Source organism: Natator depressus, chromosome 10 (assembly GCF_965152275.1).
Source record: "Natator depressus isolate rNatDep1 chromosome 10, rNatDep2.hap1, whole genome shotgun sequence".
NCBI lineage: Eukaryota > Metazoa > Chordata > Testudines > Cheloniidae > Natator > Natator depressus.
In genome coordinates this window covers 52,816,880-52,835,223 of record NC_134243.1, presented here as the reverse complement: position 1 = coordinate 52,835,223, position 18,344 = coordinate 52,816,880, and the positions used below count along the sequence as shown (strand labels likewise).

The window sequence follows — 18,344 nt, the reverse complement described above, 5'->3', positions numbered from 1 at the left end:
TCATAGCAGCTTTTTCAACAGAATGAAGTGGGTCTGTGGGCCTTCTGGAAACAGAGATATGATCTTCTGGTCCACCTGCAAACCAGATTCCTCCTACCATCCCCCTTTGTGTTCTGGGAAACTCTATGGCCGCCTCCAGTCTTTCTAGCAGTTTGGGACCATTGACTACCTTTACCTTTGATTGGCAAAGGACAGGGAAAAAAAAGACACGACAAAGCATTGTAGGAGTGACACGAGAAAATTCCACTTAACATTTTTCTCCCTACTTCATTTCATTCAATATCACCTAATACATTGGTTCTCAGCCAGGGGTCTGAGGCCTTTAGGAAATCCCCGAGCAGGTCTCAGGGGGTCCGCCAAATAAACGAAAGAGCAGGGCTGGCGTTAAGGCTGAGGGGCTGAGAAAGCCCTGCCATGAGGGGCTGAAGCCAAAGCCTGAGCATCTTAGCTTCGTAAAAAGAACAGGAGTACTAGTGGCACCTTAGAGACTAACAAATTTATTTGAGCGTAAGCTTTCATAAGCTACAGCTCACTTCATCGGATACATAGAATGGAACATACAGTAAGAAGATAGACAGACAGATACATACATATACACAGAAGGTGGAAGTTGCCATACAAACTGTAAGAGGCTAATTAATTAAGATGAGCTATTATCAGCAGGAGAAAAAAACTTTTGTAGTGATAATCAAGATGGCTCATTTAAACAGTTGACAAGAAGGTGCGAGGATACTTAACTTCAGGAAATAGATTCAATATGTGTAATGACTTAGGGACCCCTGTGGCGTTGTGCCTGGGCAATTCCCCTGCTTGCTACCCACTGACACCAGCCCTGGCTTTTATATGCAGAAAAACAGTTATGGCACAGGTGGACCGTGGAGTTTTTAATAGTATTGGGGGGGGGGGGTGGTTCAGAAAGAAAAAGGTTGAGAACCCCTGACCTAATATACCAATATCAAGCAACATGCTTGTACCACCCAGGGTTACGTCCACCTCCTCTCCACTTCCAGCTATATAAAGGCTCCTCTGGTGCTGCTGCTAGGTCTGTTACAATGTGTTTCATATGCCAGTGCAGTTCTCTCTCTCTCCTCACCAAGATGCAAAAGGAAGGAGAAGTGAGCATTCTATAGCTTTACATGAGGGATTCTCCATAGCATAAAAAGAGCATGAACAACCCAGATCAGAAGGTGGAATTCCCTGATGTTTTAGTGAAAACCCTACTCCAATTTTATCACAGGGAAACCAAGGCCCACTACTGAAATAAATACAGGCAGAGCTGGCAGCAGTGCTTATAGTTAAGGTTGCTTAACACTTTCCATTACAAGACCCTGATTTCACTTGCTTATAACTTTGCTGAATTTGAACCATTCACCTGCAATTTTCTGAGTTTGCTTCATGCTGACTTTTCTTTTCAAATTTCAGTGTGAACAGCTGAAGCATTTCCAAGAATGGCTTTGGGGGAAAATATGATGTTTTTCCAAAGTTAAAACACACTTACATATCAATGCTTTGTAGCAGGGACTTAAAATGTGGAGGCAGGTCACTCTGATGCCAGAGAGGTACCTTTTGCTCTCTTCATGAAAATTTTCTTATATTTTGCTAAATTATAAGCTTTTGAAAATCATAATTTGCACGTGCTCCGTACAGGTTTGTCTGGTGCTGGCAACAAAGGTGTGTCTCATACTCCCCATCTAGTATCTGTCTCACATAGAGAAGACCCTGCTCCTCCCAGTTACTTCATTAGCTGCAGTGGTCAAGATGTTTATGCTGTGGATCTAAAGGTCCCAACCCTGCTGATGACCCATGTGAGGGTCAGTATGGTTCCACATCAGGGAATTTCTGGTTGTGTTCTGTTTTGCGGGGAGGGAGTGTTTCAGTTTGCTTTTTTTTTTTTTAAATGAGTAAATTATATTTTTCATAAAAAGGTAAAAATTTTAAAGTTGCAAAGTCAAATGCTAAAAAAGTTAAGAAATGTCAGAATTAAGGGGTACCTGGCACAACCTTAATTCAGCCCTCTTGTACATATGCAATTCCTAACTTTTGAGTGCTTGATTTTGGAACCTGAACATTGTTCTAATGTAGTTTTTTTGTATGTGATACATAAAATAAGAGTCCTTTGCATTTCTACGAGGAGTCCGTTGGCACCTTAAAGACTAACAGATTTATTTGGGCATAAGCTTTAGTGGTCTTTTTACCCACGAAAACTTATGCCCAAATACATCTGTTAGTCTTTAAGGTGCCACCGGACTCCCCTTTGTTTTTGTGGAAACAGACTAAGATGGTTACCCCTCTGATACTCTGCATTTCTGCATCATCTTCCTAGGATCTAAATGCAATTTACAAATACTAATATTCCCACAACCCGTGTGAGGTAACTATAATTATTTCCATTTTACAAGCATACAGTTGAGATTAACTGACTTGCTCAAGGTCACACAAAGTGTGAGAGCACGAGCAATAGAGTGGTGATCTCCTAACTTCTGATCCTATGCTTAAGTCACAAAATTGCCCTTTATCTACTACATTCCCTCCTCATAGCCTACTTGCTCCAACCAGTACAGTGCTTGTACTTAGGGTTTATAGGCATCCTATTTTCGACTGGAACGCCTGGTCAAAAAGGGACCCTGGCAGCTCCGGTCGGCACCGACTGGGCTGTTAAAAGTCCCGTCGGCGGCGCAGCGGGGGCCCAGGGCTAAGGCAGGCTCCCTGCCTGCCCTGGCTCCGTGAGGCTGGCAGAAGCAGCTGTCAAGTCCCTGCGGCCCCTAGGCACATGGTTGGCCAGGGAAGCTCTGTGCGTACAACCTCCGCCCCAGGAGCCGGCTCCGTAGCTCCCATTGGCCAGGAACTACAACCAATGGGATCTGCAGAGGTAGCACCTGTGGGCAGAGCTTCCTTGGCTGCCCATGCACCATGGGGCCACAGGGACCTGGCGGCCGCTTCTGGGAGCCACGGTAAGTGCCGCCAGGACTCTGCACTCCCTCCCACACCCCAACCCCCTGCCCTCGCCTGGAGTTCCCGCCCGCAACTGAACTCCCTCCCGGAGCCTGCACCCCAAACTCCTCATCCCCGTTCCCACCCCAGAGCCCACACCCCTGCAGCTGGAGTCCTCACCCCCCTGCATCCCAACCCCCTGTCCCAGCCTAGAACCCTCTCCCACAACCCAAACTCCTCATACCTGGCCCCACCCCAGAGCCCGCACCCCCAGCTGGAGTCCTCGCCCCTCTGCGCCAGCCTAGTGAAAGTGAGTAAGGGTGGGGGAGAGCGAGTGATCGAGGGAGGGGGATAGAGCGAACGGGGGCAGGCCCTCAGGGAAGGGGCAAGGCAGGGGGCGTTCGGTTTTGTGCGATTAGAAAGTTGGCAATTCTACTCGTACTCCATATTTGGGAGTATGAGGATGAAAATTTGCTATCACTCCAACAAAACAGCATTCAAAAAAACAAACATGCAGTTAGCCTAACATCAATAAAAACTGTAAAGACTCTAGGTTCATAAATCTCAAGAAACAATTGTGTCCTAAGTATGAAAATCTGAAAGACCAAAAATGGATAGGTAACACAAAGAGCAAAATGAAGTACTTATGGTCATGAAGAACCTCAGAATTACAGGCCTGATCCTGCAAATACTTAAGCATGTACATAGTTTTATTCAAGTGAATAGCCAATTGCCTTTAACTTCACATGAATCACTGTTTGTAGGATGGGACCTATCTTTCCCAACAGGACATTACGTTGCATGCTTTAATGAGACCAAATTCCCATTGTGGGAGTGTCACCACAGTAAGTAGTGAGGGATCAGACCCTAAAGTACTTAACTGCATGAACTAAATGGGGCTACACAAGTCAAAAGTAATCCTTGCCTCTCTCCCTACAGAAAATAATTGCGCATCGGATAGAAATTGGACAGTTACAGAAATGAACAAAATACAAAAGGATGTATTAGTGAGGACTGGATGAAATACATTAAAGGAATAAGTGTGTGTAAACAATACTGCAGCGCTTGAGGCAATGCCTTTATCTCCTTAGAGCACTTTAAATAAAAGTTTTGTTAATGGAACAAGTTTCGGTCAAGCACATATGTAAAAGGTGTCAAAAGCAAGATCTTTACCTTTCTGATTTGTCTTTTATTATAGGATCGTGGCTCTGTCCTTACTTTTTGTACACTGCAACGTATGAGTAACAGCAGGTCATCCAGACTGAACAATTTATATACAAGATTGCCATCCTGAGGAGCTGTGTATTCTGACTGGTCTTCAACGAGCGTCTTAAGTTCACTTGGGAGCAATCCTTTTGAAAATAAATAAAAACAGAAAACAGGCTCACATAGTCTTTACAAGAAAGTAATTAGATTTTTTTCCCTCTCAGAGTAGAATAAAACATTTATTGTATTTTATCTTTTAGTTAGAGGTTTGTAAAATTGTCTTATCAAACCAGAGGGGTCACTTGCTATGAATTTCTAGATAAACCAAACCTAGAAAATTTCATGGACCAATCCTGTGTAATTACTAAAAGTATACTAAACACTTGCATATATTTTGCCCTAGTCACAGCTATTCTTATGCAGACAGAACACTAGGCTGCTGTTCTTATACAAATGGAGGGTCAGAGTCTGACCTCTGTTGCACCAGTCGACACCTGGAATAACTCCACTGAAGATAAAAGTAGTAAATCTGAATCTACTCTGCTGTAACATGGCAGATTCTGTCCCAAATACTATGATCATCTGTGGAATCAGAAGTTGTTAGTGAATGTGAATTTAATTCTGTGATTTACTAGGATTTAGAGAGAAAAGATTTAGAATACTGTACACAGCTATAATCATAGTAGTTAGGAGACCAAGCCCATGGCTGGGGACAAGTGCTACAGGCTTAAAAAGACTAAAAGACCTAAAAAAAAGTGCCAGGGTTGCATGGGTACGGGAACTGTTATTGCCCGAAGCTCATCGTCAGTTTGGTTTAAAATGCATCTACTAAAATATAGAATTGCAATTAATAAAACTGGATGTCTTTCTTGGACCTATATAGATTTAGAGTAATACATAATTTTTGATGGCTTCAAAACACAGCAACAATGGTGTTTTGGCAGCTGCCATCTCTAAATGTAGGACTTCTAGATTAATTGCTTTCATTGCCATCACTGCACATGACCTGTAGTTCTTTGCCTCTTTCTTTTTAGGTTTCATATCCAGAATAAAGACATTTTTAGGCTTTTGATCCAGCAGCTACTAAACTAGTGTATAATTTTGTGAAACACCATGTACGTGGCAAGATGTTTGATTTTTAACGTATTTATGCTTCAAACTAAGAAAACTGACTTTCGAATGTCTCCCTCACCAACAGAAGTTTGTCCAATAAAAGATATTACCTCACTCACTGTGACATTCTGTACCTTGGGGGAACACCCAGCACCCCCATGTTCATCCTTGTAAAATGATTGTGTGGTATCCAATGCAAAGTTTGTCATATTGGGGGTCTTCGGAAGGCTCATGATGCACTGAGCATTGTTGTTAAAGTAATGTTACAGTAATTTATGGGTTTTAATTTCATGTATATAGTTATGATGCTGAAAATGTGTCCTCATGGCTTAAGGTAAGCCCAGGAAAAAACTCCCCAAGACCAGAGGGGCAGTTCACAGGAACAAAGGACATAGGCCTAGGCAACAGCAAAGGATCTGTCGGACTCTCGAGCGAGTAACCCCACTTCCTTTGGTCAGTTTGGGACTGCGATGAGGTATTGCTCACCTGACCCTGAAGGGGGGGCAAAGCCAAGAGGGAAGAAAGAACATGATACAAGGGAGAGACATTTCCCATGCTCTTCCTCTCTCTTCCACCTCCATCTACAGACATCACCACCAAGTGACTGAAGCACTGATCAAAGGGTGGAGTCTGGCTGAAGGGCAACCAGTCAGCCTGTGGTGAGAAGCATCTAAGTTTGTAAGGGCACTGAAAGTGTTAAGATCAGCTTAGAATGCGTTTTGCTTTTATTTCATTTGACCAAATCCGACTTGTTATACTTTGACTTATAATCACTTAAAATCTATCTTTATAGTTAAAAAATCTGTTTGTTTATTCTACCTGAAGCAGTGCATTTGGTTTGAAGTGTGTCAGAGATGCCTTTTGGGATGCCTTTTGTTAAACTGACAAACTCACATAAGCTTGCAGCGTCCAGCGGGCACAACTGGACGCTGCAAGATGGAGGTTCCTAGGGTTGTGTCTGGGACTGGAGATATTGGCTAGTGTCATTCGGTTGCACAGTCCAAGCAGTTTACATGCCAGAGACTGTGCGTGAACAGCCCATGTGTGGGGGTTCTCACAGCAGAGCAGGGTAAGGCTGGCTCCCAGAGTCAAGAATTGGAGTGACCTAGCAGATCACTCGTCCAGATAACACCAGAGGAACGTCACACCCACCTTGTCCAAGACTCTGGTACTCACATGACTACAACTACACTGCATATTTCAAATGCTGACATCCTGCATACATTCAGGCCAGATAGTCAGCCCATCCACTGGGGGCACACAAAAGGGCCAAAAAATCTATTTATGATGCCTTCTGAGAGTTACCTCCACGTAATAGCGCTGGATGCTTAACTGACCCCCAAACTGAGGAGCTGTGAGATGGCATACAAACCTACTTTTGCCCCTGTATCTCTGGGCCAAGTGTAGCCTGGATGAACTATCACATCCAGTTCTTCAAAATCAAGTTTAAACTGATTCCTGTACATTTTAAAGAGATTTTAAAAAGAACCTTTGTTAAAGGACCCATCAGCCTGTTCAGGCCCCAAAACTTAAATTTTAGGTAGGTAAGTAAAACTTCATTCAGCATCTCTTTTATGATGCCTTTAATAGAGTTTAAAAAACAAAAACAGAAATATAAACTTTTCTGGGGTTAAGTATCAATCGTTTATCTGAAGAAGGAGTAACAGATAGGAAAGGTGGAAATATGTGCCAATCTTAGAACAGAGCAAAAACTGATATAACACCGTGAAAAAACATTAAATCTATATCAACATTAAAGTTATACACACAGTATATACATCCAAAGAGAGAGATTTCAAAATCACTTATTCCTAGTACATGATCTGAATGACATGAACTGAAAAGAATCACAAATTAATCAATAATCTGTGCGTCTGCTCCAGGCCTGCTGCCAAAAAAGATACAGAAAAGTATGGAGGTTTATCAGAATTACCGTATAATTTTGAATCACCTCAAAATGGTTTACTGAACACTTTACGACTGCCATTCTTTCATTTGGCAGCACAACTACTCCAAACTTCTCCAGCAGCATTGGTTTGCTGGCATAGCTAGAGAAATCAAAGTTCTAAGTGCCAAACACTTGAATTTCATATTTTTACTGTGTGAAAGCCAAGATACTAAAAGAACAAATTTGTACCTCTCTGTTTGAGGGCAGGTGTGAACACCTGAGGGTGTAATTCCCAGGTTGAGATGATATACCCACTCTGATTGAGATAGTGTGCTAAAATTAGAAGAGTAGCTGTGGCGGCATGAGGGCTAGCTGCCCTGAGTGTGCACCAGCATCTCTGATGCTGCAGCTACACTTCTATTTTTTTAGTACCCTAGGCTGATCACAGCTAGCATGGGTATGTCTCACTGAGCTGGGAATTACATCCTGAGCTGGAAGGGTAAACATACGATTAGAGTGATGAAAAAAAATTGGATAAAAAAAATGGTGTCAATGAAACTACCTTTTAAACCCTCATTTCAGTTTAATTGAAAGTTTCCCCAGGTTTTCTTCCTTTTACTATTGCCAGCACTGCTCAGAGAGCTAACTTTCAACCACTACCTCCCTCTATCCCTTGCTTCTTAGTTATGGGGTTCCCCATTCATTCAGTATTACTCAGCTGATTCTGGCTTGCTGGCACAATGGCCAGGAGCATTAACACCAAAAGTAAGAAGAGAAAAATGACGTCCTATTGTTTACAAGTTGTATGATACCCATCTTCTTCTTTGGTCACAAATACCCAAATGTCACCATCCATTTATTTTCACCACAAAAGGATTAGACAATTTCTTTGGGACTGAAAAGTAGCACTTGATATTGTAAAGCAAACCTCCTTCCACCATTTTGAATTGAATGGAACATAAAAAGATGAAAGAACAATCTGGAAGTACCTGTTACCTGCTGATGGTTGTTAAGCCAGGCCACAGAAGAGGTGCCCTAGCTTAAGGAAAGGGGTGCAGGGACTTAGAGCTGAGACCAGAGGATGAATAGACAAATAATCCCAAAAGAAGCAGAGAACTAAGCCCTACTGGGAGAAAGACTTGTTTGGTTTGTACTGGGACTTCGGACTCTGCTACCCTTAAAGGGGTTTGAACTTTTGGAGTGAGCTGGCCAGAGGGCTGAGTCACATAAACCTCCAAACTGGACTCTGAACTCTGTCAGGAAAACTGAGGCAGAGAAGCTACAGCACTGTGTTCTGCCACAAAAATGCACATGGGGCAGTGATGCAGTGACAGGGACTAATTCTCATTTGCACAAATGATAATCAGGCCGTAGATTTTTAGTGAAGATATAAATGAGATAGAGAATAAATGTACTTCAATATATTTTACAAATAATATGGCCATTTTAATGGACCATGAGTGACGATACACAATATTTGGAGTCCCCCCAAAGCTTGAGAAGCTGTTGAAAGACAGGGTTCCTTCTTGGCCTGAAAGCTTAGGTACTGTAACTCTTTTTTGCTGGCTCAACAGTAAAATAAATCAAATAAAATTTTACCTTCTTTATACATTTTCCATCAAGGATCAATATAGCTACAAAGATTTTCTGCACATTTTCTGCATTTAAGCAGAGCATCCAAGATATTCCTTATCTCTCACATACAATAAAGTGCTGTTCCAAGCTCCATCACCTCTCCTCCACCCTCAAAAATTAACATTTGCTACCACTACTGCTTTCAACAGGACTGAATTAAGGCTTCTGTGGCTGCCTTATCAAATTCTCCTTCCAACTTTGCATACACTGAACACAACACTTACCCTTTGAAGCTCCCTGAAAATGTGAAGTCCATGTAAGTTTAGGTAAGCTGCTCATATTTGCAGCAGGCTCCACGCTGGAAGCTACAGTGGGTTTTGAAGGTGGTGGCACAAGGCTTGGTGTAAGATTAGAACTTTTATCACAATTTACCAGTGGCTGCTCAGGAGCTTTTGGGGAAGGCGGCTTAAGGAGTTCAGTTTGCATTTTCAAAATTTGTCCAAGAGGGTCAAATTCTTTAGACAGCCTTTTGAAAGGTTTTTTGGAAGCAATTTTCTTCTGGTCTGGGCTCTCTGAAGAGTTAGCCAAACTACTTGATGAAGTTTGTATTGGGGAGGGTGATTTAGGTATATCTGCTCCAGGGTCTGGATTAGAACTGAACACAGCTGCTTTGCAATATTCCACACTTTTACATTCTGTGTCAATAATCAAACGTTCTTCATCAGTATCACTATTGCAAAAAGAAATGGGAGTCTCATTTACTTCTGTAATTTCAGATTCTCTCTTGAAACTATCAGTTTTAGCCGAAGTATTTAACTTCGTACAACTGTCCAATACTTTGTTTGTGGCCGTACCATGTTGCTCATCATTTAACTCAACTTCATCTGAATCAAGGCCTTTAATGGAGGAATTTTCTTCAGAATCAGCCCACATGACATCACCAATTGATGATGGTAGTTGTGTCTTGTTCACATTCTGCATATTACTACATGCTGAAAATCCCTGCTCATTAACTTTGCTTGTTCCCTCTTCAGCACCATCTCTTACAATAGATACCAACTGTTCCTCTATTTTTAGCTTGTCTGACAGAGTTTTACATACGTTAGCAGGAGGATTTTCCGTTCTGGATGTCTTCAAGGGCTTACATGTTGCTCCAAAGGTCTCCAATTCTGTGACATCATTGTCAAAGTCTAGATCCCTGTGGTCCAGAGTCTGAGTCCTCCTTAATTGACAAGCATCAGGAGGCATCTTCATATAACAAAGAAAAATTAAATCAACAATAAAGTGCATCACAGCAAAGTAAAACAAATTGCTAAATCCAATGCAACAGAGATGCACAAAATGTTGTACCCACCAGACATTATTTTGAAGACGCAAAGAAAAATATTTCAGTAATTTATGTATAAAACACCTCTAAATCTAAGAGTCACAAGAGCCTTTCAAAATATGAATAAAGGGAAGAAACAATATGAAAACTGCCATCTAGGTAAGTCACACAAACAAATATATTTAAAGAGGGCACACATCAGTAATCAGACTAGATTGGATAGAAGCATTTAAGAAAAGAGAGATGCATTCAAAAAAACCTCACTCCATAATTCAGTGATAATAATGGAGAGAACCTTGTTTCCCCCCCAATATTACTGCAGAACACAAAGATCAAGGAAATAAGCTAGCATATTTTTGAAAAGACAGACAGCTACATACGTCCCACTGAAACATCTTTTCCTCAAATGGATTGTCCATCAACAAAGCAGAGACTGGAATAATTGAATTTTTGGATGTCAGAGTGTCCAGCGGGATTTCATGAAAAATTTGGTTCTTCTCTCTCACAGTCATCTCTTTTTTTGGGAGTGGTGAGCCAATATAAATCACTTTGACTGGTTTGGCACCTTTTAAGAGAAGGAAAAGGTTTATGTTTCCCATACTCTAAAGAAAAATCATTAGGTAATTTAAATATTAAACTTCATTCCTCTGACTTGTATTCAAAACCATTTTACAGTCAAATTAAAAAGGGTGAAAAAAATCATTCGTTTCTATTGCTTATTTGTTGGGGAACAAATACATCTAGGAGAAGTGAACTTTATCAGGTCCCCATGACAGTAATATGCAATAGGTTGACAGTTTACTTCAGTTTCACATACTATTTAAAAGTGCAGTTCTATCCTGAAAAGTTAATTTCTAAAATTAGCATTTTGGGGTCTCATATTCATTATATCTCACCGATTCCCATATCAAGTATGTTCAGTTTGCAAATAAAAAAAGATATTTTCTCCAACTGCCAGCCTCACAAACTGATCCACGGCTCTGAGCGTCAAGCTTGTTTTTTTCCATTTCATGTCTCATTACCAGCAAGGAATGTTCAGCAACCTAAACTATATCCTTAGCCACGGTCAGTTGTAATGCCCTCCTATTTTTAGACTTTGTCTTAAGTGCAACATTCATATCATAGACAACTTAATCTGAAGACAATGGAGATACCCTTGAAAATGTAGTTAATTTTACGGGGGGGGGGGGCGGGGAAATCAGTGAAATTAATCTTTACAAAATCATTTGAAGGTAAGACACACACTTTAAACAAAAAAAGTATACTGAAGAGTTTAGTTATTTCAGAGAATAAGACCACCCTCTTAATAACATCACACATGATGGGAGCCCTTTAAGTGATAAAGTGTTAATTTAGCATTCTGCAGATTAAAGTGAAAACCATCAAATAGGTAAGCATTGAGTCAATGCAGTTACAGATTAGACAATTTTGCAAATTTCATGTATTTGTATCTGAAGCAAATATTTGTATTCACTCCTTCCAATCCCCTCTTGCCAACTCTCTCCCTGGTATGGAATTCCCATTATCACGGCTTGTTTACATGAACACTTATTTTACAGCAAGCTGGGGTGTGAATCTACCCTGCACCCAGCTCACTGCACACTAAAGCTAGGTACACACTGCAGCTTAAGTCAGTATAAGTTATTCACATCCTTGAGAAACATAAGCGACGTTAAGTTATACTGACCTAAGAGCCAGGAGAAAACTTCTCCCGCTGACATAGTTCCTGCCCCTTGTGGGGGCGGGAGTAATTACGTTGATGGCAGAGCTCTCTCCCTTCGGCGTAGAGTGTCTTCACTAGTAGCGCTACAGCGGCACAGTTACATGGGTACAGCCATGCCACTGTAAGCGCTGTAGTGTAGCCATAGCCTAAGTGTCCATGTGGCGCTGCGGACAAAACATTCTGCAGTGCACTTTGATCTATCCCACTTTGAAATGGGAGCAGATTAAAGCACACCAAAAAACTTTTAGTGCACAGCACCAGGGTCAACATGAACAGAATGCACAGTAGACTGCTGTGGGATAGGTTGACACCCCGGCTTACTGCGAGCTAAGTAAAAATTGGTTAGCAACTGTAATGGGAGGTGGGACAAAGTATTTCCCTACCCACCTAACTCCCAATTATTTGCCTTGGGTGTTCAAAAAATATTGAAGAAAATACATTTTTTTTTCATCCACACCAAATTTTGAGATTCCATATCACCATCAATTCACAATCCACTGACTCAAGACAACATTTTAACTTCTTTAACAAACTGGAGGAAACAAAGTGAAAAAATGGTCAGAAGATAGTAGACATGTAAAAAAATTGGGAAGCCTATATTCAAACTTCTGCTAGGATTCATCTGCCAACAAAAAATTTGTATTTGCTTGACTTAATTGGTTTAGACTAGGGCTGTCGATTAATTGCAGTTAACTCAGGAGATTCACTCTGAATTAAAAAAATTAATTGCAATTAAAAAATTAATCACGATTAATAGCAGTTTTGAAATTTATTAAACATTTTGGATGTTTTTCTACATTTTCATTTATATTGTATTCTGTGTTATAATTGAAATCAAAGTGTATATTATTTTTGAGTATAAATATTTGCACTGTAAAATGATAAACAAAAAATAGTATTTTTCAATTCACCCCATACAAATACAAATACTGTAGTGCAATCTCTGCCATGAAAGTGCAACTTACAAATGTAGATTTTTTTTTTGTTACATAACTGCACTCAAAAACAAAACAATGTAAAACTTCAAGAAGTCCACCAGTCCTACTTCTTGTTCAGCCCTCTTCTTATTTACAGTGTCACCAGAAAGTGAGAACAGGCATTTTACATTGCACTTTTGTAGCTGGCATTGCAAGGTATTTATGTGCTAGATATGCTAAACATTCGTATGCCCCTTCATGCTTCGATCACCATTCGAGAAGACATGCTTTCATGCTGATGACACTCGTTAAAAAAAAAAAATACGTTAATTAAATTTGCGACTGAACTCCTTGGGAGAGAACTGTACGTCCCCTGCTCTGTTTTACCCGCATTCTGCCATATATTTCATGTTATAGCAGTCTCGGATGATGACCCAGCACATGTTGTTCATTTTAAGAACACTTTCACTGCAAATTTGACAAAATGCAAAGAAGATACCAAAATGAAATTTCTAAAGATAGCTACAGCACTCAACCCAAGGTTTAAGAATCTGAAGTGCCTTCCAAAACCTGAGAGGGATGAGGTGTGGACGATGCTTTCAGAAGTCTTAAAAGAGCAGCACTCCGAGGCGGAAACTACAGAACCTGAACCACCAAAAAAGAAAAATCAACCTTCTTCTGGTGGTATCTGACTCAGATAATGAAAATGAACATGCGTCGGTCCGCACTGCTTTGGATTGTTATCGAGCAGAACCCGTCATCAGTATGGACACCTGTCCTCTGGAATGGTGGGTGAAGCATGAAGAGACATATAAATCTTTAGTACATCTGGCACATAAATATCTTGCGACACTGGCTACAACAGTGCCATGAGAATGTTTGTTCTCACTTTCAGATGCCATTGTAAACAAGAAGTGGGCAGCATTATCTTTTGCAAATGTAAACAAACTTGTTTGTCTAAGCCATTGGCTGAACAAGAAGTAGGAATGAGTGGACTTACAGGCTCTAAAATTTTATATTGTTTTCTACATTTGTAAGTTCAACTTTCATGATAAAGAGATTGCACTACAGTCCTTGTAGTAGGTGAACTGAAAAATACTATTTCTTTTGATTTTTTACAGTGCAAATACTTGTAATCAAAAATAAATATAAACTGAGCACTGTACACTTTGTATTCTGTGTTGTAATTGAAATCAATATATTTGAAAATGTAGAAAACACCCACAAATATTTAAATAAATGGTATTCTATTATTGTTCAACAGCACGATTAAAACGTGATTACTTTTTTTAAAATTGCACGATTGAGACGCAATTACTTTTTTTTTTTAAAATCGCTTGACCACCTAGTTTAGACTAAACTACAAGTTTTTTGTGTTTTCTACTGGCAGGAGTTTCTTCTACTAACCTAACTTATTTATAGAACAGTACTTTGTAACACTGGCCCTTTCAATTCCAGGAAGTTTTTACTAATTTGTTTTATGAAACTATAGGTGAATGTTGTTCTGAAGCTCTCTTATTATACAGTCAATTCTTCAATACCATCCCTACATTACTATAATTTATAAAATTTGCAAGGAACACATTTACTTACTTCACAAAGAGCACAGCTTACAATTTTAAAACACAAGGAGGGCATTTCATTGCAATAATGTGATATAAAATAGCGTATCCAAACTCAATGTTAATTGCAGTATCTCTAGAGATTGTTACTATTCTCAGTAACAAGGTAGGACAAGTCTAAAAAAACCTATCAAATGACTTTGCTATCAGTTTCTCTCCTTAAGAGCAGACAAGTAACTGCAGTAGCTGATTTTTTTAAAGTTTACTTTTTATGATAATTGCCATGAAACTGGACCTTTTTTTCTTCACAAAAAAAGAAATTTTCTTCTTGGCTCATTTCCAGATTATTATAGGAAACTGTCTCATGTTTTCCTTCAATGAATTTATGGAATAAATTAATAACTCCAGCCAAACTACATTAACTGAACTGATTTTTAACTGAAATGCATAATAATATTGAGCAGAAAGGCCATGATACCTGCATCCTAGATGGCTGCTTCCTCATGAAGCACCAAAATCACAGCTATAAAAATAGCTGAATTTTCATGCTCCCTGACTTTTTTTTTTAACTGAAAGAAAAACCCAAACATGCAGATCACAGTACAACACTGAAATGTAATTCTGAGACAACTACTGGCTTTTATGGGATGGGATGGCATCTTTCAAATAATATCACAAGATTCTTCCCCCCACCCGCTTCTGCTTCATCAGAAGGAGTCTTGCTGTTCTTTGATATAGTTAATAGCTTTCACTTAATGGAATTACCTGAGATAGGTATTGGTGTATATTGTTGCTACATTTGATATAGGTCACCATGACCGTAATAAATGTTCTATAACTGAAATGAAATAATTCTGTTGTTGATGTGTGAACTAGATTAGAAACCAGCTTTGTCTCTCAGGGCCCCAGGGCTAACAGGTGGAAAAAATATTTCAGTCAGAAAAATAAGTACACAATAAACACACTGGAGATATTAAGATGTGCCATTTTTACAGTCAATTTGTTGACCATAACTGCACTTTTACAGTTGACAAAAATATATGAGATACCCATTAAACCATATTCACTGAAGATGATAGGAGGTGTTAAATCACATCCATGTTTTTTTGTTTTGTTTTTTAATCTGATTACAGTATGTCTGGATATATTGATTAATCCATTTTAAGTCATTGGTTTTTGCTTTTCAAAATTATCAAACACACTGAAAACACACAATATCTGAGTCAAAAATTCAAAAATTCTCAAGTTTTGGAACATCATTTTTGTAGGTGTTCATTTGCAAGGAAGAGCAACATACATACTCTTGAGAAGAACAAATCCTGTAGACTTTCTAAAGTGACACTGAAATGATAGGTGTGCCACATGTATGAAGTAATCTTTTATTTTAAACCAGTGGTTCTCAACCTTTTTTTATTAGCAGACCCGTAAAAAATTTTTTAATGAAGGTGGAAATCTTAGGCAGTCTGTGGACCCCCAAGGTCCGCAGACCACAGGCTGAAAACCAATGTTTTAAACACTGAGATTGGTCATGACAACAGGATCAACTGACTTGGGTTACTTCTAACAGTGTAATTGATTTAGGCCTAAACTTTTAAAGGTATTTAGGCATTTAGTGCACACAGCATTGCAACACTTAACTGATTCAGGAGCCTAAAGGTATGACTACATTACAAAATTAAGTCAACCTAAGTTACGTTAACATACAGTCACCGCAGTAATTAAATTGCTTTTGCATGTCCACACTACGCTCCTTGTGTCAGTGATGTATGTGCTCACCAGCAGTGCTTGCACCGATTTAACTGTCAGCGTGGCGCATTGCGGGAAGGCTTCTGAAATGCAGCAGCAGTCGACATAAGCAACGCAGTATCTACACTGACACTGCATCAACCTAACTATAATCGACCTAAGCACTACACTTCTCACAAAGGTAGAGTTATTAAATCGTTGTAGTGGGTGAATTACATAGAAAGGAGCTACATTTTACTGTGGACGCTTACAGAGCTAGGTTGATGTATGCTGCCTTACGTCAGCCTAACTCTGTAGTATCAACCAGGGCTCAGTCTCATTTTCAAAAAAGATTTAAAACACATGGAAGCCAAAAAGTGCTTAAATCCTCTTTGAAATTGAGATTTAGGCTCCTAAATCAGTTAGAAAAGCTACTAGAAACTTCCGGAAACACTGTTGTGAACGCCGAGTAATTTTCTATGGGCCGATCAAGTCTAAAAACCAGAGTAACCCAAAAGGGCCTAAGCTCATCCCTCTCTCTGCTTTTGTTGGTTTTATTTGGTGTTCATTTTTTCCCTTTGCTTTTCTTTATTTTCTGATGCTAGCCATGAATGCCACGCCTATAGACTTGAAGTCAAGGAATTTCTCAGATTTTACCAATGAACTCTAGGTCATAGACTTGGTTTTGCCTGAACATTCTGATGGCAGTGCCACTGGTTCCTGTCACCAGGAAAGAGGGGGAAACTACATCTAGCTTGAGATTGTGCCTCTAATCCACCCTTTCCAATCAGAGAGTTTACATGGACCAGACTCTGTATGCCTAAGGAAAGAGCCATAACCCCATCATGAAACTGTCTAAAATGACTATCCCCATCTACCACCAGACCAGAAAAGGAGCACTATTTTCTTATTTTCCCCTTCTCTTGTCTTCTTTTTGTTGGTCGGTGTGTGTTTATGCAAACTGATTTGACAAAATTTAAAAAGCCTGAATGCTCTATCTGAAACACAATTATCATTCCCTCATTAAGAAACAAAGCTGGTTTTGTAACTTGTAAATGTTTCCTGCACACTTAGATTAATTAAGTGGAAGGGTTAACGTGTAGTATGATTACTGAGAAGTTAGATCTGAGACCATTAAAAAGAATCCTAAGCTACAAGGTAGCGGTGGGGTGCAAAAGAAACACCTACGTAATCTTATAACAATGAAAACAGAAGCACATATTTGGCTAATAATTCATAGTGTTACAGGGAATCAATGTATAAGCATAAGTATGCATACATAGGGAAAGACTATTTGGACAATTAGGATTTTGAAATTCTCTTCTCTTCTCTGTGTACCTCTGGAAAGGTGACTATAAAAACCACAAACCCCATGAACAAAAACATACTGTACCTGCAACAGGGATCATTTTAACAGAAACTGGTATTTCCCACTGTTCCTTGTAGTTTAGTCCATGATTATTCAACAAAGTAAATAATGACTGACTATTTAAAACTACTTGTGGACAATATTTTAAAGCAAGCTTTTCAGCATTTGGATCCAAACTAATGTCCTAAAACAAATTAATAAAAAAAAAGAAACGAACAATGACATTTTAAACATTAACAAGCAAAAACAAGTTAATTAAAATATCCAGTTTTTTTTAGATTACTGAATAAAAAATATTTGAAAACAAATATTCCAACACAACATTAACATTCGAGTTCAGAATCAAAGAAACTTTAAGGCAAGACCCTAGAAGTGTTCTCTGAATCCTACACATACATATTGTAGCACAAAAAATTACCAGGAAAAAAGGGAACAAAGAAAAGCAATAAACAGCTGCATGACACTTAAAACAAAACAACACCCCCACATCTCTCTCTCTCTCTCTCACACACAGACAGACACACACACACACACACAGTTAGTACTTTGAGTCAGATAAATCACAGATACAAGCATATAACACAACACACTGAAGAGTCAATTTCAACTAATGGAGCATCACTACTTCTTGTTCATTAGAATATCATTGGATTCTCTTGTATCCTTGACATTTAGAAGATGTCATCACCTTATGGTCCCAGAAATAGCATTAACAGTTCCAACACAAAAAAAAAATTATGGTGAAGTTAAATATGCAGGCACACATCAGTGATCTGAGTAAATATTACCTTTCAAGAATGTTAAACACAAAATCCAAATATGATAAACGCAAGAAATGCAGAATTAAGATTATGAAACTTGCCATGAATTATGCTTGTGCGTCTACACAAGCATGAGGATATTGTAATTGGAGGCATGGGGTGATGAGATGATGAGAGCTGGAATGATCAGAATTGGCAATGTGGGGAACTCAAGGGCAGTTCAGGACAGTACAAAAATGTGAGGAAG

The 18,344-nt window shown here is 39.4% G+C and overlaps 1 protein-coding gene across 3 annotated transcripts in view; it reads right to left on the bottom strand.

Moving 5' to 3' along the window:
* ICE2 (interactor of little elongation complex ELL subunit 2) overlaps positions 1–18,344 on the bottom strand; it is a 59,234-nt gene that overhangs the window by 17,412 nt on the left and 23,478 nt on the right. For 2 of the 3 annotated variants that reach the window (XM_074966163.1, XM_074966164.1), the window contains exons 7-10: positions 17,361–17,520; positions 10,421–10,605; positions 8,998–9,961; positions 4,105–4,283 (exon numbers count right to left, since the gene is read on the bottom strand). In XM_074966163.1, coding sequence (XP_074822264.1) covers positions 4,105–4,283; positions 8,998–9,961; positions 10,421–10,605; positions 17,361–17,520 — 1,488 coding nt within the window. The remainder of the gene's footprint in view (positions 1–4,104; positions 4,284–8,997; positions 9,962–10,420; positions 10,606–17,360; positions 17,521–18,344) is intronic. The other variant, XM_074966165.1, reaches the window with a different exon arrangement.